Raw genomic sequence first — 23,026 nt, forward strand, 5'->3', positions numbered from 1 at the left:
CATCTTAAAAATTAAATTTAAAAAAATTAAATTTTGAGGGTTTTTGGGTTTTTTTTACCTTTTTTTAACATAAATTTTGACATTTTGAATTATGTCCATTAGATGTGGGAGTGTTTAAATAGACAACAAAATCCCAGAACAGAACAGCTACTTGAGCTGTGCAAACTTCAGGTTTAGTCAAAAAGCTGGAGCTGGGGATATCAGGAGCTTGTACTGAGAACTGGGCAAAGGTTAGGGGAAAATCTCAGTAACAGCAGTATTTAGCAAAGCAAAGATCATGCTTTAAATGAAGGTTCCTGATTTAATTAGTGAAATCAGTGATTTACATCATCTCCAGGCTGCATTTCCTCCGCTCTCCCCTTTACAGACGAGGCTGCACAAGGAGAAGTCTGAGCAGAAATGGAAATATTTATTCAGCATTGGAAAGAAAAGCACCATGTTCAGCCTGAAAACCCCTTTATTCACATCCTGCTGTGTGAATGGGGCATTTGTAATCTAACACCTACATAATACATTGATTTATAAAAAATGTTATTTTTCATTTCACTGAACGTCTCAGTTCACCACACAAATGGGATCCTCTGACTGGGAGCTTCACAGAAGCTCTCGGAATATCAAAGTGCAGTTCTCCATAATTCCATGATCTCCCCAACCCACAGCCTGGCCCACCCAATCCAAGTTGTTTTGGGCAGTGAGAGGCCCCCAGAACAGCTCCCAGCTCTGCCAAACCCTCCCTGCTCCAGGAGAAACCTCGGGGTGACTCCACAGATTGTCCTCCAAGTTACGTGTCTGGGTCAGACAAACAGCAGCCAAATGCTCTGGTTTAGTGTCTTTAAAGGGTTTAATTAATGTTGTAATGGGGTTTCACGAAAATATCACAAAGGAAAGCACAGAACTTCAAACTTGGGAGGAGAACCACAACCACGAGCACACACTAATTGGTTTAAAGTCCTTATAATATTTAATCTATCGCACAGAGAAATAGGATTGGTTATGGAATATAGACAATATTAAATAAGCAGTTAAATAATGAAGTTTGAACAAAACCTTTGGGTCCTTTCCAAGTAAAGAAGAGACACAAGATACACACTCAAGCCTAGAGAAATTCCACCCCCATATCCTGCCAACAAGGAAAAAAAATAAACCTCATAATTCAAACTTTTTAATTACATATTCCTAATTCTCCTGAGACTGTTCCCATTAAAAATGGAAAATGAAGTCACATGAGGTACCTGTTGGCAGTAAATAAATAAGTGAAGCCTGGTTTTCCATTCAGTGCTTTAAAAGCCAAGCAGTTCCCAGAGGCAGCTGAGCTCCAAGGTCCACAGCTATGTGGGCACTGGTTCTTGGGGGAAACCCTTCCCTGGGCCTGGGAGGGGGTCTGTGGTTAACAAAAACGGCCACAATTTTATCCTCCCCTCCAAAACCACGCTGTGATTTCCTGTTGGCATTTCCCAGGCTCGGGTGGGGGTCGGGTCCAAGTCTCCAGCCTGAGGCACCCTCAGCAAAGCCACCAAAATGCCCCAAAGCTCAGAACTCCCCATGAAATCTCCTCCCTGAGAGCCGGGGCTAAAGCTGCTTAATCGGCCTGCAGGGATTAGACTCTCACTGAAGTATTTCAGGACAAGTGCTTAAAGCACAGCACGGTGGGGGAAAACTGATGGGGCCTCCCCAGCAAGCAGGCCCTGAGGGACCCCGGGGGCCCTCACACAGGGGGACAAAGAGCAGCAGGAACACGGAGAAGGGGTTTGTCCCGGGTTATCCGGGTCGGGATAAAAGAGATGAAACCTCGGCATTCCTGCCCCCGGGATCAGCAAACAGCATTTCCCAGCCACAGAGCTTCCAGTCCACAACTGAATGTCACTTGTATGAGTTCCTGTGGCCTGGTTTCAGCTGGGATGGAGTTAATTTTCTCCTCAGTAGCTGGTGCACGACAAACTTAGGCCCCGTTTTTCCACATGGACAAAGCAATTTATGCAGAAGGAGTAAAGTAAAACACTGCCATTATTGTACAGCTCCACTCAGCTGTTCCAGTCCCAGCTACAGGGATAAAAATTCTGCTTCCCTGTGCACAAATTATAATTACAGCATTACTAATTTGCTAAACATGGGCTTGAGGACAGTGGGAAGTAAAGGCAAACCCAAAGCTGCCAGATGTTCCAGGGGAGTAGATGACAGATCCCAGCAAAGGGATTTCTCAGAAGGGTTCCTATAGATTCCACCAGTACCACCACTGTCAGGCAATATTGGAATCCATCCACCAAAGGAATTATTAACTTGGTTACCAAAGCACTTGAGAGTGACCCATCATGGAATCACAGGATGGTTTGGGTGGAATGGACCTTAAACATCACCCAGTTCCACCCCTGCCATGGGCAGGGACACCTTCCACTATCCCAGCTGTTCCAGACCCAGCCAGACAAAAGGTTCTCCTGATCCAACACCCAGCAGCATCAACCACAGGCTCCCAGGGAAAAGACCTACAGTACACAAATACAGAATGGTATCTCCCCAAAATACTCCTGCAGCCTCCAGAAAGGCCAGAGCTCCCGTGCCAGTGCCACCCCAGGTTCCCAAGAACAGGCAGCCTCATCCCACTGACTCTGTGTGCCTCTGATCCTTGCTAAAACAGAGAGCTGCTGTTCCATAAATCTGATTTCACACTTGCACACCCACTGAGGTCCCCACAAAGCCCAGCTCTGAGGTTCTCTGTTATGGGATCAGGATGGAAATCAGGAGAATTCCACAGTGCTGCCCAACACTGCAGTTATGGGAGATCACAGAGGTCACAAGTACTTTGTGACAGGGCTGGAAACATCGGAGAGATGTTCAAGTGCTCTTGTTTCCCCCAAAAGGGAACCTTTGGGTACCAAAAGGCACCTCCAACAGCAGATGCATGGTCTGTGTTTCACAGGGGGTAACTCTTGCCCCACAATAATCCCTAGGCATGGTGTTTTCCATATAGCACACTGAATTTCCAAGGAAAACACAGGAAGGCTCAGCTACCAATAGGTCAGTGAGAACTCTGTTAGCTCATTCTGGGGTAACCACCTTGTCCTTCACGTTACAGAGTCAGAGAAGATGAGAGCTCAAAAGGGAATCTGGGACTGCTTGCAGCATTCCTGGACTCACTAGTGTGACCCCTCATGGATGGCAAGGCTGGGAAACCACTGGAGAACCAGGAGGTTTGGTCACAGCAGGCTGAGTTCAGCTACTTGAGAAATGTTTCGTCAAGAACCCAATTAACCAGCACTGACAGAATCATGGAATGCTTTGGGTTGGAAGGACCTCAAAGCCCACCTCATCCCTCCCCCTGCCATGGGCAGGGACACCTCCACTATCCCAGGCTGATCCAAGCCCCGTCCAACCTGGCCTTGGACACTTTCAGGGATGGAGAATCCACAACTCTCTGGAGAAGCTGCCAAGCCCTTGGAGTCACTGTGCTTTATCTACCTTTTATTTTTAGTACACATTAACTTACACATGTTTTACTTCACATCTTATCTGATCAGGAAAGTCTAGACATGGCCTTGGACAGCCACTGTGTAACATGACCCTAAAAATCCTGGCAGGAAAACTGCTTTAAACATTAAGCTCCTTCCATGCATCCCTTCAGCCACAGAATGACTCCAGAAGTTAATTTTTAAGCAAATTCATTTCAAAGGAATGTCTGAATTAATAATTAATATTTTAAATGTCAAGTCAAATACCAGAATTCCATGCATGATAAATGAATTTACCTCACTGGAGGGAGTTAAGGGGAGATCCAGGGCTGCCTTCCCACACACACACTGATTTCTGGATGCCCCCAGCACAGGAGCTTTATTTATACAGCTCATGGCAACCTCAGTTCAGAAGGGCTGTCCCAAGGATGGGAAATTCTTGGGAAGGAAATCTTCCCTGTGAGGGTGGGGAGGCCCTGGCACAGGTTGCCCAGAGAAGCTGTGGCTGCCCCTGGATCCCTGGAAGTGTCCAAGGACAGGCTGGATGGGGCTTGGAGCAACCTGGGCTAGTGGAAGGTGTCCCTGCCCATGGCAGGGGTTTGAAATGTGATCTTTAAGATCCCTTCCAACCCAAACACTCCATGATTCTATGACTGACACCATCTCTAAATGCACTCTGAATATCAACAAAACAGAATCCAGAAGTGAACTGCTTTCTCTCCCTCTCTCCAGGGTTGGAAACCTCGGGCACTCCTCCCACTTTACAGGGATAAACACAACCACGTGCACAAAAGGTTAATTCCTTTTAGAAAAGGACCATCTCCAGAGCACCTTCCCCCATTCCAAGCTCCAGCCAGGCTTTGGTGCCTGTATTAACTTGCTTTGTGTTCAGAAAACCACACAGAGCAGCAGCACAGGGCTCAGCCCAACCTGCCTGGAGAGCACTGGCAACTGATATTTCTACAAGCTGTCTTAGTCAATACTGCAAAACTGCTTCAAAAAGAAAACCCTTCTTGCTCTGGAGGTGTTTCCTACGTATCTTGGTGTCCAGAGTCTGTAGGTATCCCAGAGGAACTCAGCTGCCTGATTCATCAACTCAAAAAGACACAGATCTCTTTAGGGGCCTGAGTTAAAGGTAACACAGACACCAAGGAAGGGATGAGCACGTCTGCATTCAGGTCTAGACATGAACTTTGGGGTTTTACAGTACAGAAACATGAACTCACATTTATTTATGCTCTGAGTTTCCCAACAGCCTGGCTGCAGAGGAGCACTCACTGTCCATGACCTCATCCAGCACAGCAACAAGTTACCAAGCAACTGGGAATTAAATTCTCACTGCGTAAACGTGGCAGGAGGAATCTCCTCTGCACAGCCTTTGATTTTCTGGGATCTCTTTGCTTCAGCTCAATCACAGGAGGTTGAGACATGATAAATCAAACGTGTCCACTTATAAAAACCCCAAACACCACGGAAAACCCACCACACACCGATACCACACGTGGGGGTTGTATCCAAAACACGTGTCACAGCACCACTGCCAAAGGCAAAACGACCTGGACAATATTCCAGAAATTCCTTCCCTTTCCAGCTGCTGACTGGGTAAGTGATAAAATCAAAACTCAGTCAGAATTGCTGCTCCAGCCTGACCTACATTTTTCCTAGTGAGATCAGCCTGAGCAGCAAGAGCCACCCAGGCATTTGGAGCCTCCAGGTTTATCCCAGGGCAGTCAAAGAGCCCTGGCTCAGCCCCACTCCAGAGCTCTGCCTTCAGAGCCTGAGCTGAAGGAGTGGGTCAGTTCTCCCCCAGACAGCTTCAGGACACTCTCAGCAGTCAGGCAGGTGCTCTCAAACACAAATATACAAACAAAGGCTGCGTTTTCCCCACTCTTGTGCTCATTCCCTGGGGTTCACCTGTCACTGCTGACATGCCACACACATGTCACTATGGTCAGGCCTAAGAAGTGCCTCGGGGAGCCCAGTAACATCAAAAATTATGTTTATTAAGTGATAAGTTGTTTGGTTAAATCTGACACAAGGAATTCCCCAACTTGCCCTCCCAGACCGATGTGAGGGTACAAATCCTTGCACATAAAACACCAGCCATCCCTCCCAAATAGCTGCCACTTAACAAGCCTCTGACAACTTTCCAACCTCCCCTTGGAAATGCCTTAGGATGAAGGATGCCAGGGAGCTACATACCTGCTCCACACCCTTCGGGAACGGCATCCTGACTCCCGAGCCACCTTCCCCGTCTCCAGCCAGCTCGGATTCCCACGGCAGCTTGTTCTTCCCTCTCCCGGCGCTCAGGACTCTCCTGGGGCTCATCCCTTGCTCGGCACACTTGGAGCCGGGGCCGTGCGGCGCATCCTCCCCGCCGGGGCACCCGCAGCGAGCGCTCTGCGTCCTGCTGCCCATCAGCAGCCACTCGGTGTCGGCGCCGGGGGGCTGGCAGCGCCCGCGGCAGTGCCCGGCGGAGGGCAGGGGCAGCCCGTACTCCACGAATCCCTGCTCGCCCAGCCTGGGCAGTGCCTCCCTGGCCAGCCGCGCCCGCACGGCCCGCACGGCCCCCGCGCCGCCCGCCCGCAGCTCCAGGGCGCCCACGGCGCTGAAGAGCGCCTGTGTCCCGCCGGCGCCCATGGCCGCGGCCAGCGCCGCCAGCGCCTCCAGCGCGGCGTGCCGGACCCTGCGCTTCGCGTCCAGCAGCGCGGGCGCCAGCGCGGCCGCCAGCTGCGGCAGGTCCAGCTGCTCGCCGGGGTAGGTGAGCAGCGCGGCCGTGCACGTGTTGAGCAGCTCCTCGCGGAGCCGGGCGCTGCGGTGGCGCAGCAGCCGCTCCTGCAGCAGCAGCCGCAGCACGGCCCGCGGCCCCGCGGCGCCCATGAGGCGCAGCAGCAGCCGGGCGCTGTCCCGGCGCATCGCGGGCTGCGCGTCCCCGAGCGCCCGCGCGGCCGCGGCCACCAGCGGGGCGAGCACGGCGGGCACCCTCCGGCCGAGCCGCAGCGCCAGCAGCCGCGTGGCCTCCAGCGCGCCCCGCGCCACCGCGAAGTTGGGGTCGCGCAGCAGCGCGTCCAGCAGCGCGATGAGCCCGCGCAGGGCGGCGGCGGGCGCGGCGCTCAGCGCGGCCGGGCTGCAGCCCTCCAGCGCCCGCCGCAGCTGCTCCACCGCCTGGGCGCGCCGCCGGTAGTCCCGGGGGTCCAGCAGCCGCGCGCGGAGCTCGGCGGGCACCAGCGGCAGCTCCGCACGGCCGGGCGGGGGCGAGTCATCCCCGTCCTGCTGCGGGTCGAGCGGCTCCGAGCCCGGCTCGCCCCGCGCGGGGCCGGGGGGCTCCGCGTGCCCCGAGCCCTCCTGCGGGCCGGGCGGCGCCGGGCCGGGGGGCTCCGTGTCCTTCGCATCCCCCCGCGGGTGGAGCGGCACCGTGCCGGGGCCCTCCCGAGCGGGGCCGGGGGGCTCCGTGTGCCCCGAGCCCTCACGCGGGTCGGGGGGCTCCGCACCCTCCTCAGCGGGGCCGGGGGGCTCCGTGCCCGGAGCCTCCTCAGCGGGGGCGCCGCGCTCCCAAGCGCGGCCGCGGCCCCGCGGTCCGTGTGCGCTGGATGCCGGTGCCGATGCCGGCCCGTGTCCCGGCCCGTGTCCCGGTCCGTGTCCCGGCCCGTGCCCGCCGGGCTCGCCCATGTCCCCGGCCCGCGGCCATGGGGCCCCTCAGGCCCCGCCCGGCAACGCCGCCGTCGCCAGGGGGCGCCGCGCACCGCGCCGACGCGGCGCACACCACGCCGCGGCCACCCGGGGGGGGGGACACGCACATATCTCCGCGCCGTCTCCTCACGTCGCGGAGGGTGAAACGGGGCGCGACTGCACCGATGATGGAGCGCAAAGCGGTTCTGAGGGAGCGACGAGGACAGGGCACCGCTAGGGAGCGGGGAGGAAGCGAACCAGTAATGCATCCCCCCCGCGCGCGGTGCAGGTGATCCCGGCCGGGAAGGGGCAGGGGTGGGTGTGAGCGGCGTCCCGGGCGCTGATTGGCGGGGCGGGCTGGGCGGAAGTGACGTCGCGGGCGGTGAGGAGCGGAGCGAGCGGCGCTGCGGCCGGGCCGGGCCGGCACCGGGACAGGTGGGACCGGGATAGAGCACCGGGACAAAGCACTGGGATAGAGCACCGGGATAGAGCACCGGGAGAGCCGCGGTACAGCGGGCAGCGCCGCCTCCTGGCGCGGGGTGCAGCGGGAGCGGGCTCGGGTGCTCGGGGGACCCGCCCTGGGGAGACCCCCGTGTGAGCCGGCAGCGGCGGAGCCCGGCAATCCCGGAAGGGTTTGGGTCGGAAGGGACATAAATCTCGTCCCGTTCCACCCCCTGCCGTGTTCAGGGACACCTTCCACAGGTTGCTCCTGGTCCAGTCTGGCGCTGTCGGGGATAAGGGGCAGGGATGAGGGCACAAGAGCCGGTGGTGTTTTCATGGAATCCCGGAATGGTTCGGGTTGGAAGGGGCTTGAATCCCGTCCCGTTCCACCCGCTGCCGTGGGCGACACCTTCCATAGGTGCTCCCAGCCCCGTCCTCCCTGCGGGCACTGTCCCAGCCCGGCTCCCTCAGCCCCGGCGCAGGCTGGCTTGGATTTGGGCACCAGCGCTAAGCACGAACACACGGAGAGCGTCAATTCCGTCAGCAGGGCGCTCTCTGTTTGTATTTCTGTTTTCTTGCCCTTTTTGCGTGCGGGGTGTCGGACCCGAACCCAGCCCGGCTCTCAGGGTGTGGTTGGGGTTTGTGCTGTCTCGGGACTCCCAGAACCAGCCCAGTGGCTTTGCTGCCCCGCGAATTCCGGGCTCTAAATCGGGGCTTGGCAGGCACTGAAATTCCCCCTCGGGGCACAGAAGTGCCCGGAGCTCTCCCTGCTGGTTCCTGCTCTGCACACACGCTGCGTTTTGGCAGTCAGATCCCTCAGTGAGCCAGCTCTGCCGGGTAACCTCCTTATTTCCAATAACTTGCTGTTCAGGATGAGTTTTAAGCCCAACCTGGGAGAATCTGACAGCCCAGAGCCCCGGGGTGGCCACTGATGTGAGCTGGGAGCACAAACCCCTGTGCTGGGGTACAGTCCAGGGCTGGGTCGTGTTCCAGCTGCTGGTTCCTGCTGAGCAGTGGAATAAATACCAGCAGACTGTGGTGTAGGTGTGCAGGGGGTGTGAGAGGTTCTACCAGGGTGCTACAAAAACTTCAATTGCTGTAGAGAGACTTAAATATAGTTAGTTATAATTGTATAGTTATAAAGCTGAGCTGTGACCATTCCTTTTCCCTGCCACGTGTCTGTGTTTGTGCAATCAAGTCTTGACCAGAGCACAGACACAAAGGGGAAATAAAGTGTTTTGGCTGCTGAACAGCATTTTTTTTTTTAATTTTTCCAATTTGTGCTGTAAAACCCTGATAAGGAAAACTTTGTATATTATCATGCCTTTTACAGCTGTGCTTAAAATACTTCCTTTCAGTTATTTTTTTCTACTGTAGCACTATAATAGGAGAGCTTCTGTATCTTTCCATGGGTAGGAGGTTTCCCTCCCTACCTGTGATCCTTCACGTCCCTGTCAGTGCTTCATACTCTGCATTTAAACCTTGGCAACCCCTTTTGTTCTTTCAGATGAAGCACTTCTAAGTGGGCTCCCTGCAAGGGAGGTGTCAGTTAAGGAGCTCTAAAAATGATGAACTTATTGTTGAGATGAAGGAGTGAGAGCTGGGAGATCATTTATTGAATTACCATGAAATCAGCTGTTCAGTGAGGGCTGGGGGGGAACAGTGGGGCTGTTTCTCGTGGTCCAGGAGCTGACACATCCCCCCCTCCACCTCTGTGCAGGGATGGGGCTGAACAAAGTGGTGGGCAGCACCTTGGAATTGCAGTGCTGCTGCAATTAGAGCAGGTATCCAAGTGCTTCCAGTGGAACCTTTGGGAAGGAGGGTTTAGTGGAGCTGTGGGGGGGAGCAGGACCCTTCCCTCTGCACCCCTGGTGATGGTGGGAGTGTGGGTGGCTCTCAGGGCTGGGAGGGGGTGAAGTGCTGGTAACTCCAGGGTGTCCACCTGAGTCCTGCTCCCTCAGAAGCTCTGGGAAGCTCCTCAGCAGCTCCCACCGTTGTCTCCTGATGGAGGAGGCAGGCCCAGCTCCCAGCGTTCCCCAGCTCTGGTCTCTGCCACTCCACAGGGATGTTGTGGCAGTGAAAGCCATGAGGTGAGGTGAGGTGAGGTGAGGCTCTCCTGAGCTCCATGCATCCAGAGCACAGGAGCCTCTGCTCCTGCTTTTCCTGCCCCCCTGGCTCTGTGGGGCTGGTTTGCAGAGGGAAGGCATGGAATGGGAATGGAGAGCTGGGCCCTGAGAGGGAGGGCCCTGCCACAGAGGAGAGGGAGAGGGGGGCACAGCAGGGCTGGGCTGCTCCCCAGGAGCACTGAGTAGGCAGGAGTTGGGCTGCACAAAGGAGTTTTAGAACTTTTAAAACTTGGTCTAAAATAAGCCAGTTCTATTCTTCAGTTATCTCTTTATTTTTATTTTAGTCACTGTTCAGTTCTCTCAAATCCCTGATGTAGAGTCATGGAATGTCCTGAGCTGGAGAGGACCCCCAAGGACCATCCAGTCCAACCCCTGGCCCTGCCCAGGGCACCCCAGCAATCCCCCCCTGTCCCTCAGAGCATTGTCCAAACCCTCCTGGAGCTCTGGCAGCCTTGGGGCCGTGCCCACTGCCCTGGGGAGCCTGGGCAGTGCCAACCACCCTCTGGGGGAAGAACCTTGTCCTGAGATCCAACCTGACCCTGCCCTGGCACAATTCCAGGCCATTCCCTGGGTCCTGTCCCTGGTCACAGGGAGCAGAGATTGAGCTGCCCCTTGGGAGGAGCTGCAGCCCTCGCTGAGCTCTGCTCTCAGTCTCCTGTTCTCCAGCTGAACAACCCAAGTGCCCTCAGCTGCTCCTTGAATGGCCCCTCCAGGCTCTTCACGTCCTCATGTCCCTCCTTTGGACACCCTCCAGCAGCTTTAGATCCCTCTGATATTGTGGTACCCGAACCTGAGGCTGCCCCAGTAGAATCCTGTCACGTGGTCCATGCATCAGATAACAGGCATTTCACTCCATAACGAAAAAAAGTGATGGTTGAGTTGTGTTTTTGATGTGGAGATGGATCTGGCACAGGCTGTTAAGGTCCTGATTTAACTCACATGAAACAGCATTGCACTTGAGGGTTGGAAAGGTGAGCTGGGGATCAATAAACCTGGTCAGATAACAGCAGAGATGGCAGTGCTTGTTCAATGTTACGTGTGGCACACGTGTGTGGGGTGGAGCCGCAGTGACCATCCCTGTGTCCCGCTCAGATGGACCCGTCGTCCCCGCCGTACCTGCTGGCCAAGCTGACCCCGCTGCACTCGGAGCAGCTGCTGCAGGGCCTCAACGTGCTGCGGCAGCACCGCGAGCTGTGCGACGTCGTGCTGCGCGTGGGCGACGCCAAGATCCACGCCCACAAGGTGGTGCTGGCCAGCATCAGCCCCTACTTCAAGGCCATGTTCACCGGGAACCTGTCGGAGAAGGAGAACGCCGAGGTGGAGTTCCAGTGCGTGGCCGAGGCGGCGCTGCAGGCCATCGTGGAGTACGCCTACACCGGCACCGTCTTCATCTCCCAGGACACCGTGGAGTCGCTGCTGCCCGCCGCCAACCTGCTCCAGGTGAAGCTGGTGGTCAAGGAGTGCTGCGCCTTCCTGGAGAGCCAGCTGGACCCCGGCAACTGCATCGGCATCTCGCGCTTCGCCGAGACCTACGGCTGCCACGACCTGTACCTGGCGGCCAACAAGTACATCTGCCAGAACTTCGAGGACGTGTGCCAGACCGAGGAGTTCCTGGAGCTCACGCACGCCGAGCTGGACGAGATCGTGTCCAACGACTGCCTCAACGTGGTGACGGAGGAGAGCGTGTTCTACGCGCTGGAGTCCTGGATCAAGTACGACGTGCAGGAGCGCCAGAAGCACCTGGCGCAGCTGCTGCACTGCGTGCGCCTGCCCCTGCTCAGCGTCAAGTTCCTCACGCGCCTCTACGAGGCCAACCACCTCATCCGGGACGACCACACCTGCAAGCACCTGCTCAACGAGGCCCTCAAGTACCACTTCATGCCCGAGCACAGACTGTCCCACCAGACCATGCTGATGACGCGGCCCCGCTGCGCCCCCAAAGTGCTCTGTGCCGTGGGGGGCAAGGCCGGGCTCTTCGCCTGCCTGGAGAGGTAAGGAAGGGATGCAGGGAGGGGTGGCCATGGGGGCTGGGATCACCCCAGGGCTCTTCACCTGCCTGGAGAGGTAAGGAAGGGATGCAGGGAGGGGTGGCCATGGGGTCTGGGATCACCCCAGGGCTCTTCGCCTGCCTGGAAGGGTAAAGAATGGCCACGTGGATACAGGCAGGGGTGGCCATGGTGGTTGGGGTCACCCCAGGGCTCTTTGTCTGCCTGGAGAGGTAAGGAAGGGATACAGGGAGGGATGGCCATGGAGGTTGTGATCGCCCCAGGGCTCTTTGCTTGCCTGGAAGGGTGAGGAATGGATACAGGCAGGAATGGCCATGGTGTCTGGGATCACCCCAGGGCTCTTTGCCTGCCTGGAAGGGTAAGGAATGGATACAGGCAGGAATGGCCATGGTGTCTGGGATCACCCCAGGGCTCTTTGCCTGCCTGGAAGGGTAAGGAATGGATACAGGCAGGAATGGCCATGGTGTCTGGGATCACCCCAGGGCTCTTTGCCTGCCTGGAAGGGTAAGGAATGGATACAGGCAGGAATGGCCATGGTGTCTGGGATCACCCCAGGGCTCTTTGTCTGCCTGGAAGGGTAAGGAATGGATACAGGCAGGGGTGGCCATGGTGTCTGGGATCACCCCAGGGCTCTTTGCCTGCCTGGAAGGGTAAGGAGTGGCCAAGGGGGTGGTGGCCATGTGTGACTGGGATCACCCCAGGTCAGGGTAAGACACTCCTTGTGTAACACACTCACACAGCTGTGATTTCAGAGTAATCAAGGCTGGAAAAGACCTTCAAGTCCCCCCATATTTGCAGGGTGTAGTTGCTGCTTTCCTTCATAAGAACTCTTAAGCAGGGTTGTTTTTTTTTTTAACAAGCACAAGCACAATTCAAAATGCTTTTGTATTTCATGAGTAACCTGAAGTGCTGCAGGGTTTTGCTTGTGCCAACACACATAGCTGTGGAATCATTTTCATTCTGTTAATTGAGTTAATAACATGGGTAACTGAAGTTTGTGTCTTGCTTCTTTATCGTTTCAGGTATTTTCATTTTACGTGATTTTCCCCTGATTTATTATTATTCAAAAAAATCACAAAAATTAACTTAATATGCTTCCTGATAACTCAAAAATCCTTGGAATTTAAACAGACTTATTCAGAGGAGAGCAAAGGAGAAGAAAAGGAGGCTCAAGGGGGACCTTCTGGTCTCACAACTCCCTGACAGGAGGGGGGAGCCGGGGGGGGTCGGGCTCTGCTCCCAGGGAACAAGGGACAGGAGGAGAGGGAACGGCCTCCAGCTGTGCCAGGGGAGGCTCAGGTGGGACAGGAGGAGGAATTTCCTCCTGGAAAGGGTGGTGAGGCCTTGGCAGGGGCTGCCCAGGGAGGTTTGGAGTGCCCAGCCCTGGAGGTGTCCCAGGAAGGCCTGGCCGTGGCACTCAGTGCTCTGGGCTGGGGGACAAGGTGGGCACAGGGGGATCCATGGGCTGGGAGGGCTTTTCCAGCCTCAGGGATTCTGGGAAGGGGTTCTTGATCACGATACAATCCTGATTTCAGTCTGTAGGTGCCCTGTCTGTGCTGGCAGGAGCAGGTAAGTGCCCATCCCTGGATTCCAGAAGGAACCTCCTGTTCCATCACTGGGGAGACCCCTGAGGCTCATCATGGGAGCAGAAGGATTGTAACAGAGAGAAGAATAGTTTTGTTTCCCCAAACTGGTGTGGCTGGGTTTGCTTTAACACGGCACTAACATTTCCAGAACTGGGAGTTAAACTGTCTGTGTGTCTGCTTATATCCATTTATACAAATATGTATATATACATATGTGCATACACACAAAGTGCTTTGATGTTGAGTGCCCTTATCAGCTCCATGAATGTTCCTGTGCTCAGGGACTGCCTGAACTGGTTCCCCAGCTGGATTCTGGGATGTTCACTCCAAGATAATCTTTTCCATGACAGTTCCACGTTTGCTGATATGAATATAATCTTAAAAACTCTGGGAAGAACCGTATGTTCCTTTTCCCGGTGTTCAGAGAGGTTGTCAAAATTATTTAATTTCTAAGGTTTTTCAGTTAATTTATAGGGACCAACGTTAAACTACATGTTAGGTTTATAGATTTAAAAAATAAGGGGGGTTTTGTGCTTCATAAAAAAATCTGTTTGAGTGAATAAACTTGTCCTCTGATATTCTTCAGCTCTGCTTCTCTCCCAGCCTCTTCAGCGACTGTAACAGTGTTACCTAGCAGTGTAATTTGGATTATTTTGATTTCTTTTTTGCTTCTTCATAACAAAATTCCTGAGAATGTATTTAGTCTACATTCTCTAACACCAGCCTGGTGTTCCAGCAGCTCCTGTTCCTGGGTTTTTGGTGCCTGTCAGCTCTCCAGGGACCTCCTGCTCTTGGATGGTTCACATTTCCTCTCTACTGGAGAGCCTCTTAATTATTGAAGTCATTTATTAATTAAGCGATTTAGGTGGATTGACTAGACTTTATATAGAGCAGGCTCAGTCCACCGTGTTCTGAGTATAATTAGAAGGAAATGCATTTTAAAGACACATTTTTCAGATTGCTTTGTTCTCCGCTGACATTTTGTTGAAATTATAGAGCGCACGTAAAATGTGTTTATAAAACTGCAAATTATACTTTCCAAGTGCATGTTTGTGCATAAATATAGAACGTGGCTCCTCCTCTCTAATTTTCTCTTCTCTCTTTGATCTTGGTGGCTGTTCTTTTTTTTCTTTAAACTTACCCTTCTCGTCCCCTGGGTTTTTGGTTGGGTTTTCCCACCTGATCCCTGTTTTCCTGTCCCAGCATGGAGATGTACTTCTCCAGAATGATCTAGTTGGGTTTTCTCACGTGATTCCCGTTTTCCAGCATGGAGATGTACTTCTCCAGAATCATCTAGTCAGGTTTCCTCACATGATCCCTGTTTTCCAGCATGGAGATGTATTTCCCCCAGGACAGTCTAGTTGGATTTTCTCAAATGATCCCTGTTTTCCTCTCCCAGCATGGAGATGTACTTCCCTCAGGATGACTCCAATTAGGTTTTCCCACCTGATCCCTGTTTTCCTATCCCAGCATGGAGATGTACTTCCCTCAGGATGACTTCAATTAGATTTTCTCACATGATCCCTGTTTTCCTGTCCCAGCATGGAGATGTATTTCCCCCAGGACAATCTAGTTGGGTTTTCCCACATGATCCCTGTTTTCCTGTCCCAGCATGGAGATGTACTTCTCCAGGACAGTCTAGCTGGATTTTCTCACATGATCCCTGTTTTCCAGCATGGAGATGTACTTCCCTAGAATGATCTAGCTGGGTTTCCTCACGTGATCCCTGTGTTCCCGTTCCAGCATGGAGATGTGCTTCTCCAGGATGATGTATTTGGGTTTCCTCACATGATCCCTGTTTTCCAGCATGGAGATGTGCTTCTTCAGGATGATGTGTTTGGGTTTCCTCACGTGGTCCCTGTGTTCCCGTTCCAGCATGGAGATGTACTTCCCGCAGAACGACTCCTGGATTGGCCTGGCCCCGCTGAGCATCCCGCGCTACGAGTTCGGGATCTGCGCCCTGGAGCAGAAGATCTACGTGGTGGGCGGCATCGCCACGCACGTGTGCCAGGGCATCAGCTACAGGAAGCACGAGAGCTCGGTGGAGTGCTGGGACCCCGACACCAACACGTGGAGCTCGCTGGAGCGCATGTTCGAGAGCCGCAGCACGCTGGCCGTGGTGGTGCTGGCCGGGGAGCTCTACGCCCTGGGCGGCTACGACGGGCAGTCCTACCTGCGCACGGTGGAGAAGTACCTGCCCAAGGTGAAGGAGTGGCAGCTGGTGGCCCCCATGACGAAGACGCGGAGCTGCTTCGCGGCGGCCGTGCTGGACGGGATGATCTACGCCATCGGCGGCTACGGGCCCGCGCACATGAACAGGTACCCGCGCCGGGGCAGCCCTGCCAGCTCCACCTAAACCATCCTCGCTACCCTGGGGGCGTCATAAACCCCCCCTCTGCTGTGTCAGCCTCGTGGTTCAGCTGGGAAGGTGTGTTTGAACTAACCTGGGTTTGGGTTCTCTTGGAAATCCTTCGGAAGGTGCCCAGTGCTCCACAGCAGAGCACCGAGTGCCATGACTGGAGCTGTGCCAGGGAGGGTCAGGTTGGGTCTCAGGACGAGGTCCTTCCCCCAGAGGGTGGTTGGCACTACCCAGGCTGCCCAGGGCAGTGGGCACGGCCCCAAGGCTGCCAGAGCTCCAGGAGGGTTTGGATGATCCCTTCAGGCACAGGGTGTGACCCCTGGGGATGAGCCTGTGCAGGGTCAGGAGTTGGACTGGATGGTCCTTGTGGGTCCCTTCCAGCTCAGGATATTCTGTGATTCTGTGAATAATTTGGATTAATTATTCAAGAAGTGAATCCTACACCTTGCCATGCAGGCTCCTGCAAGCTCTGGCATTAAACCAAGCTCAGTGCTGGGTAATTAACCACCTTTTCTCCCAACTCTGTGCTGCTGCTGATCTTCTCTCCCCCTTTTTTTTGCCCCGTTGTGCTCCTGGAGCTGCACTTGGACAGGGAACAGCTCAGTGCCACTAGTGTGTTAATGACTGACCATCTGTACAGCTCCAGTGATCACAAAAATTAATAATGATGACAATTCATTTCCATTCAATCCCTCTACTACCCTCAGTGTTGGACCAGCAGCCTCTTTACTGCTTTTCCTGAGGAATATAAATACACTCTCTACTTTCCTCTCTGAATGTTATTTTCAGGCAAACCTCAGGGAAGTTTTTGATTTGCTGTGTTACCCAAATAGATGCATTCTGGGTCTGCATTGTGTTCAGTTTTCCATGAGTTGATTTTTAAAAAAATTAGCACCAGACATCCTGGAAAGAGCTTTCACCTCTGGGGGAGCTTGGGTGGTTTCAGGGTGTGACCTGAAGGTCCAGGACAGTGGCACGAGGACATCAGAGAGGCTGAGCTGCAGTCACTGTGTCAGGGGGAAACATCACAGAATCACTGAGGTGGGAAAAGGCCTCTGAGATCATGGAGTCCAAACTTAGACTGAAAATGTTACAAAAATATGTTAAAAAACCTGGTTTTTGGCAGCCCTGTTGGGCCCCTCCACCTGCTTTGGTTGTGGAAGGACCCTGGGACAGGATTGGTGCCTCTGAGGTGGTAACACACGGTCTGTTGGTGCTGCAAAGCAACTGCACCAGGGGATTTTCCATCAGCTCCAGCACTTTGTGTTTCACTGTTGCTGTGCTGGGCAGGACTGTGCCTGTGACAGAGGCTGTGTTTGTCCCTGCAGCGTGGAGCGCTACGATCCGAGCAAGAACTCCTGGGAGCCCGTGGCCTCCATGGCTGACAAGCGGATCAACTTCGGCGTGGGGGTCATGCTGGGCTTCATCTTCGTGGTGGGGGGACACAACGGGGTGTCCCACCTGTCCAGCATCGAGAGATACGACCCCCACCAGAACCAGTGGACGGTGTGTCGGCCCATGAAGGAGCCCAGGACAGGTGGGACATGCAGGGGGAACTTGGGGGTCCTGTCAGGGGTGACCTGTCTGAGCTGATAGAACCTGCAGTTAAAGTCTGCACAGCACTGCACTTCATCTGGGGGTGAAGGTCACTTAGCTCTGGGAAAGAATCTTTATTTATCTCTAAATCCAGCTTATTAATACTGAGCTGTAGCAAAAATAACATGGAGTAATATTTCTGTTCTGCTTACTGCATTTGCATTGATTTTGAGGCTGTTTCAGCAGTTCTGTGGTCACTGTCCTGCTGTGTTTGATGTGGACACTCAGGGGTGCAGCTGCAGCTCCTCCCGAGGGGCAGCTCAATCTCTGCTCCCTGTGACAGGGACAGGACCCAGGGAAGGGCTGGAGCTGTGCCAGGGCAGGGTCAGGTTGGATCTCAGGGAAAGGTTCTTCCCCCAGAGGGTGGTTGGCACTGCCCAAGCTCCCCAGGGCAGTGGGCACGGCCCCAAGGCTGCCAGAGCTCCAGGAGGGTTTGGACAATGCTCTGAGGGACAGGGTGGGATTGTTGGGGTGTCTGGGCAAGGCCAGGGCTTGGACTGGATGGTTCTTGTGGGTCCCTTCCCCCTCAGGGTATTCCATGATTCTATTCTCCAGTCTCTTCTGCCTCCCTGCCAAGGTGTTGTGGGACATTGTTTTATCACAGGAAAGGGCACGAGAGCAGTAAAAAAGGGGTGTCTGACCTGAGCAGAAAGGGCTCTTCCCTGACACCCATTTTCTTTAGGAACACTGCAGACAGGAGGCTGTTGAGGTGGAGGGGGGGTGGTTGCAGCAAGGAGCAGAGGTGCCCGTCCCAGCCCTGTCTGACAGCAGAGGTGCCCATGCCAGCCCTGTCTGACAGCAGAGGTCCCATGCCAGCCCTGTCTCAGAGCAGAGGTGCCCATGCCAGCCCTGTCTGACAGCAGAGGTGCCCATGCCAGCCCTGTCTCAGAGCAGAGGTGCCCATGCCAGCCCTGTCTGACAGCAGAGGTGCCCATGCCAGCCCTGTCTGACAGCAGAGGTGCCCATGCCAGCCCTGTCTCACAGCAGAGGTGCCCATGCCAGCCCTGTCTGACAGCAGAGGTGCCCATGCCAGCCCTGTCTCAGAGCAGAGGTGCCCGTCCCAGCCCTGTCTGACAGCAGAGGTGCCCATGCCAGCCCTGTCTGACAGCAGAGGTGCCCATGCCAGCCCTGTCTGACAGCAGAGGTGCCCGTCCCAGCCCTGTCTGACAGCAGAGGTGCCCATGCCAGCCCTGTCTGACAGCAGAGGTGCCCGTCCCAGCCCTGTCTCAGAGCAGAGGTGCCCGTCCCAGCCCTGTCTGACAGCAGAGGTGCCCATGCCAGCCCTGTCTCAGAGCAGAGGTGCCCATGCCAGCCCTGTCTGACAGCAGAGGTGCCCATGCCAGCCCTGTCTCAGAGCAGAAGTGCCCATGCCAGCCCTGTCTGACAGCAGAGGTCCCATGCCAGCCCTGTCTCAGAGCAGAGGTGCCCATGCCAGCCCTGTCTGACAGCAGAGGTGCCCATGCCAGCCCTGTCTCAGAGCAGAAGTGCCCATGCCAGCCCTGTCTGACAGCAGAGGTCCCATGCCAGCCGTGTCTGACAGCGTTTCCCCCGCAGGGGTCGGGGCGGCGGTGATCGATAACTGCCTGTACGTGGTGGGGGGGCACTCGGGCTCCTCCTACCTGAACACGGTGCAGAGGTACGAGCCCATGTCGGACACGTGGCTGGACTCGGCGGGGATGATGTACTGCCGCTGCAACTTCGGCCTCACCGCGCTCTGATGGAGGCAGGACCCGCCCACCGCACCGGGACGGAGCCGGGGCTGCTTGGATACCATCCGTGCTGCGGGCCCGGAGCTGCCAGCTGAGGAACCTGCCGAGGTTGGGATTAAAATGAGGATTTGTTTTCTTCCCATAACTGGGCTTTGTTCTTTCAGCAGCGAAGGGATGGAAAGCTGCTTCACCAGCTGGCTTTAGCCGGCCCCCTGTCCGCGGCAGTGGGGTTTAGGGAGCACTGTCCACGCCTGGGAGCCGGTTGGAAACTTGTCCATCTAACCCTTTCTAGAGCTTTCCTCTCTTCCTCCTGCCTCCTCTGGAATATGAAGTTTACTGTGCTTGGGGTGAGAGCTGTGTGAGTGTGTGTGTGAGTGCAGGGTTTGCTGAGTGGTGCCTGGCTGTGGCTGCACACGGAGGAAGCGCCAGTGCTTCATGGGTTTTTTATGACCAGTAACTCAAGGGCTGCCTTGTTTCTGTATCTCAAGGTCTGTAAATAATAAATGCCATAGGATGTTGCCTGTACACTCTCCTTTGTTACCTGCTCGCTGGTAGGAGGGCTGGGAGAATCATTAGGAACTCCTTAGGGACATTTCCAGGGCAAGTTTCTTGCCTCTTCTCGGCGTTTTTGGGTCTGATGGCGAGAAATTGCATTTTTAACTTTCCCTCCCGTTTTCTTTCTGTGGAGAAACGACTGCTAGATGGTCTGACTTCATCTTGCTGCGTGTTTTTGGTTGGAATGCAAGGAAAAATCCCAGCAGCAGCATTCCCAGCATGATGCACAACAACCCCCAGAGCCCAGCCTGTCCCCTCCTCCCCCCGAGCGCACTCGTGTCCGTGTTCCCTCCTTTTTTAAAGAATGTATGATCTGCTTCCTCAGAGTGTTCCCATCTACAAATGGTGCTAAATGTGGGGTTGGCAAGGGGGCTGTTCCTGGTTTCAGTGCATACGACACATTTGGGTTGTTCCAGTTCCTTCTTTGCTCCATCCCCCGTGCCTGGAGAGCTGTCCCAGATCACACAGCGAGCTCCTCCCTGGGTGCTGCAGTGGGGTTTTATTTCACATCTGTTTGTTGTTCCCATTCTCACAAACAGGGAGATCCCAGCTCAGGCTCTTCACACAGTTTTTTGCCTTTAGCACCAGTGCAGTGAGGTCAAAGCCCAGGGCTCATCCCAGACCCGGGTCCTGCTGAGGCCGAAGTCATCCCTGGGATCAACCACAGTGTCACTGTGTGACAGCCCAGAACTCGGTGAAAATTGGGGCAGAGGGATAGAACCCAACGCTGTGAGTTAGAACCTTTATTTAAAATAGAATTAAAATCGAATTTTAGCTAATTTAGACTATTTGGGGTTGTCCTCTGATCATGGTTACCTTGGATTTGTGTTGCTCTCTGTCTGCCTTTTGCCAGGCCTGGTACTGAGGAGTTTTTCTGCCTCCAGAGTTCCTTTCCCTTTGTTGTAACATGTTAAATTAATGTTTGTTTCCCCTTGGTTTTCAAGCCCACGTAGTATTATTTTTGACAGTGCAATAATATTTGAAATAGTTGCTTTAAAAGCCATTTCTTTATAATTCTGCTGAGCTGGGGGGTGTTGAGTGCACTGGATTTATCCTGAGTTCCTGTGGAGCTGCTTGCAGCCAGGGAAGCAGTGCTGGTCCTGTTCTTCCATCCTGGACACTCAGATTGAACTGGTCAAGGAGAGTGTTTGACCATAAAACATTACTCCTAAATAACAGGTTTTTGCAGAGACTATGAAATCCTTCAGGTCTGCTTCAGATTTGATAGAATTAAGCAGGACTTAAAATGTATATAAGGTAAACTGCATTGAAAATGCTGAAATTGTTGATTTAACCCACTAAGGATTCCAGTTATAGCAATAATAACCTGATTTAGTTATTCCAGGGCATCTCTTGGTAGGACACGAGGAGCTGCAATGGCTGTATTTGCATGTTTGTATGTGGAGAGGAGAAGAAATCATGGAATCCTGGAATGGTTTGGGTTGGAGGGACCTTAAAGCCCATCCAGTGCCACCCCTGCCATGGGCAGGAACACCTTCCACTGGCCCAGGTTGCTCCAACCTGGCCTTGGACACTCCCAGGGATGGACCAGAATAAAAAATCCATGGGTCAGGTGGTTGTTTGTATAAACATCTTTCAATGGCAGCATTCAAAGCACTTAAAGCTGCCAAATGTTTTATTCTCATTCCCCAGGCAGTGGGACTGTTAAATCCCAGAGTGGTTTGGGTTGGAAGGGACCTTAAAGCCCATCTCATCCCACCTTCTGCCACGGGCAGTTCTTAGGGAATCATGTCCCTTAAAATCATGCCATCCCCATTTCCCATCCAGGTGCTGCTTGTCCTGTCCCTGAAGTGCTTTGGGTAGAGGAGGATCAGACACAACAATCAGTGTAAATCTGCTTTTAAAGATCAATAATCTCATGGGAATGTCTGTCTGCAGGTTAAAAATTAAGGACCTTCAACTAAGATGTCACAACAACTCCAAATTATCATCCAGTTCCAGTTCTGACTCTCTCCATTTATCTGTAAAGCACTTTACAACGGGTTGCAGTGAGTTTATATGTGCACAAACAGCTCCTGAACTTCTGCTTTTTTTAAGATACTCATCTTTAAGCTGCTTGACAGTCTCTCTTCCTAGGAATGCTTTCCTGTCAGGAAGCCTAGTTGGAATTTCTTGAGGGGTAAATGTGTCCAGTCCACATTCCAGACAGGTTTTTTCTGGGGGGTAAGGTGTTATTTCCATGAAGTTCCCATCTGTAAGTCCCCGTCCACTGTATGAAACAATGCAAAACGCCCCAACTTGCCTTAAATTCTTCCTCTTGACCTGAAATGCAGAGAACTGGATGATAATTCCTGCTTTTTTGCCTTATGAGCTGTGCTGTATTTTAAACCCAAGGATTTTTAGCAGGATTTAATAACTGTACAGAGAATAATGTACCCGCTGGGACTCGGCCTCGCCCCGAGGGTTTGCCCTGGAGTCAGAGCTGATCCCTGTGGTCTGTGCCCGTGGAGTGGTGTTACCTGTGCATCTCTTTGCTTTTTCTCCAGCAGCAACGTCCCGAGTTCGGTCTTGTTTACAAAAGTGGCATTTGAGTCCCACAGGAAAAGAACTGTGAGGTGTTTTGGGGTCTTTGGTAGTTCCCAAGGTGTTGCTCTTGTGCTCTGTAAGTATTTGTTGTAACTATTTCATTGAATGTGAAGCCATTTAGTAAATAAACCTGGGGAAAAACTCACTTGTCTGATGGTTGGTCGTGGAGCTCCCACCTCCATCCCTGCCACACTTCCATGCTTCCTGGCCCTTCTCCCCTGTTTTTCCAGGCAGTTTGTGATCAAATATCTTTTTTTTTTTTTTACCCACACACTGCTTTCATTTACTATTAATGCACTTCCACAAGCTCCAGCACTCACAGGATCAGAGCACACTGACTGTAAGGTGGATTGTTGCTCTGCAGAATGAGACATTCCCATGCTGAGGAAAGGCTGGGAGAGCTGGGATTGTCCAGCCTGGAGAGAGGCTTCAAGGTTCCTGACTGTGGCCTTCCAGGTACTGAAGGAGCTACAGGAAAGATGGAGAGAGACTGTTTACAAGGGTCTGGAGGGACAGGACATGGAATGGCTTCCCAGTGCCAGAGGGCAGGGAGAGATGGGAGATTGGGAAGGAATTCCTGGCTGGGAGGGTGGGAGGCCCTGGCCCAGGTTGGGCAGAGAAGCTGTGGCTGCCCCTGGATCCCTGGAAGTGTCCAAGGCCAGGTTGGAGCAACTTGGGCTGGTGGAAGGTGTCCCTGCCCGTGGCAGGGGGTGGAACTGGGTGTTTTTTAAGGTCCCTTCCCAACCCAAACCATTCCATGATTCTGTGAGTATTTGTCATTGCTATTTTTGTTGTTTTTAGAATTCTACACTTGAATATTTTCATGAAAATATGCAAATGGGCAGGGACACCTTCCACTAGCCCAGGTTGCTCCAAGCCCTGTCCAGCCTGGCCTTGGACACTTCCAGGGATCCAGGGGCAGCCACAGCTTCTCTGGGAAAGGATGTGTTGGGATGTTAGAGCTGGGGACTGAAGGGACCACAGGGCCT

The 23,026-nt window shown here is 53.8% G+C and overlaps 2 protein-coding genes across 9 annotated transcripts in view; one reads left to right on the plus strand and one right to left on the minus strand.

The window, feature by feature from the left end:
- The window catches only part of TOGARAM1 (TOG array regulator of axonemal microtubules 1), a 29,454-nt gene extending 22,304 nt beyond the window's left edge, over nt 1-7,150 (minus strand). For 4 of the 6 annotated variants that reach the window (XM_064659716.1, XM_064659713.1, XM_064659715.1 and 1 more), the window contains exon 1: nt 5,646-7,149. In XM_064659716.1, coding sequence (XP_064515786.1) covers nt 5,646-7,112 — 1,467 coding nt within the window. In that variant the 5' untranslated portion in view covers nt 7,113-7,149. Of the gene's footprint in view, nt 1-5,645 lie in introns of all 6 variants that reach the window. The other 2 variants (XM_064659714.1, XM_064659717.1) reach the window with 1 other exon arrangement.
- A 295-nt stretch (nt 7,151-7,445) lies between these two features.
- Nucleotides 7,446-22,182, plus strand: KLHL28 (kelch like family member 28). Of its 3 annotated transcripts, none has more exons than XM_064659721.1 (5): nt 7,446-7,547; nt 10,772-11,670; nt 15,147-15,590; nt 16,959-17,167; nt 18,781-22,182. In XM_064659721.1, the coding sequence occupies exons 2-5, from the start codon at nt 10,772-10,774 to the stop codon at nt 18,942-18,944; spliced, it is 1,716 nt and encodes a 571-aa protein (XP_064515791.1). In that variant the 5' UTR covers nt 7,446-7,547; the 3' UTR covers nt 18,945-22,182. The 3 variants fall into 3 exon arrangements, with proteins under 3 accessions (XP_064515791.1, XP_064515794.1, XP_064515793.1); XM_064659723.1 differs by having other exon boundaries at nt 7,538-7,619; XM_064659724.1 differs by lacking the exons at nt 16,959-17,167; nt 18,781-22,182 and adding an exon at nt 16,420-16,893.
- The last annotated feature ends 844 nt before the right edge of the window (nt 22,183-23,026 follow it).

Source organism: Pseudopipra pipra, chromosome 6 (genome assembly GCF_036250125.1).
Source record: "Pseudopipra pipra isolate bDixPip1 chromosome 6, bDixPip1.hap1, whole genome shotgun sequence".
NCBI lineage: Eukaryota > Metazoa > Chordata > Aves > Passeriformes > Pipridae > Pseudopipra > Pseudopipra pipra.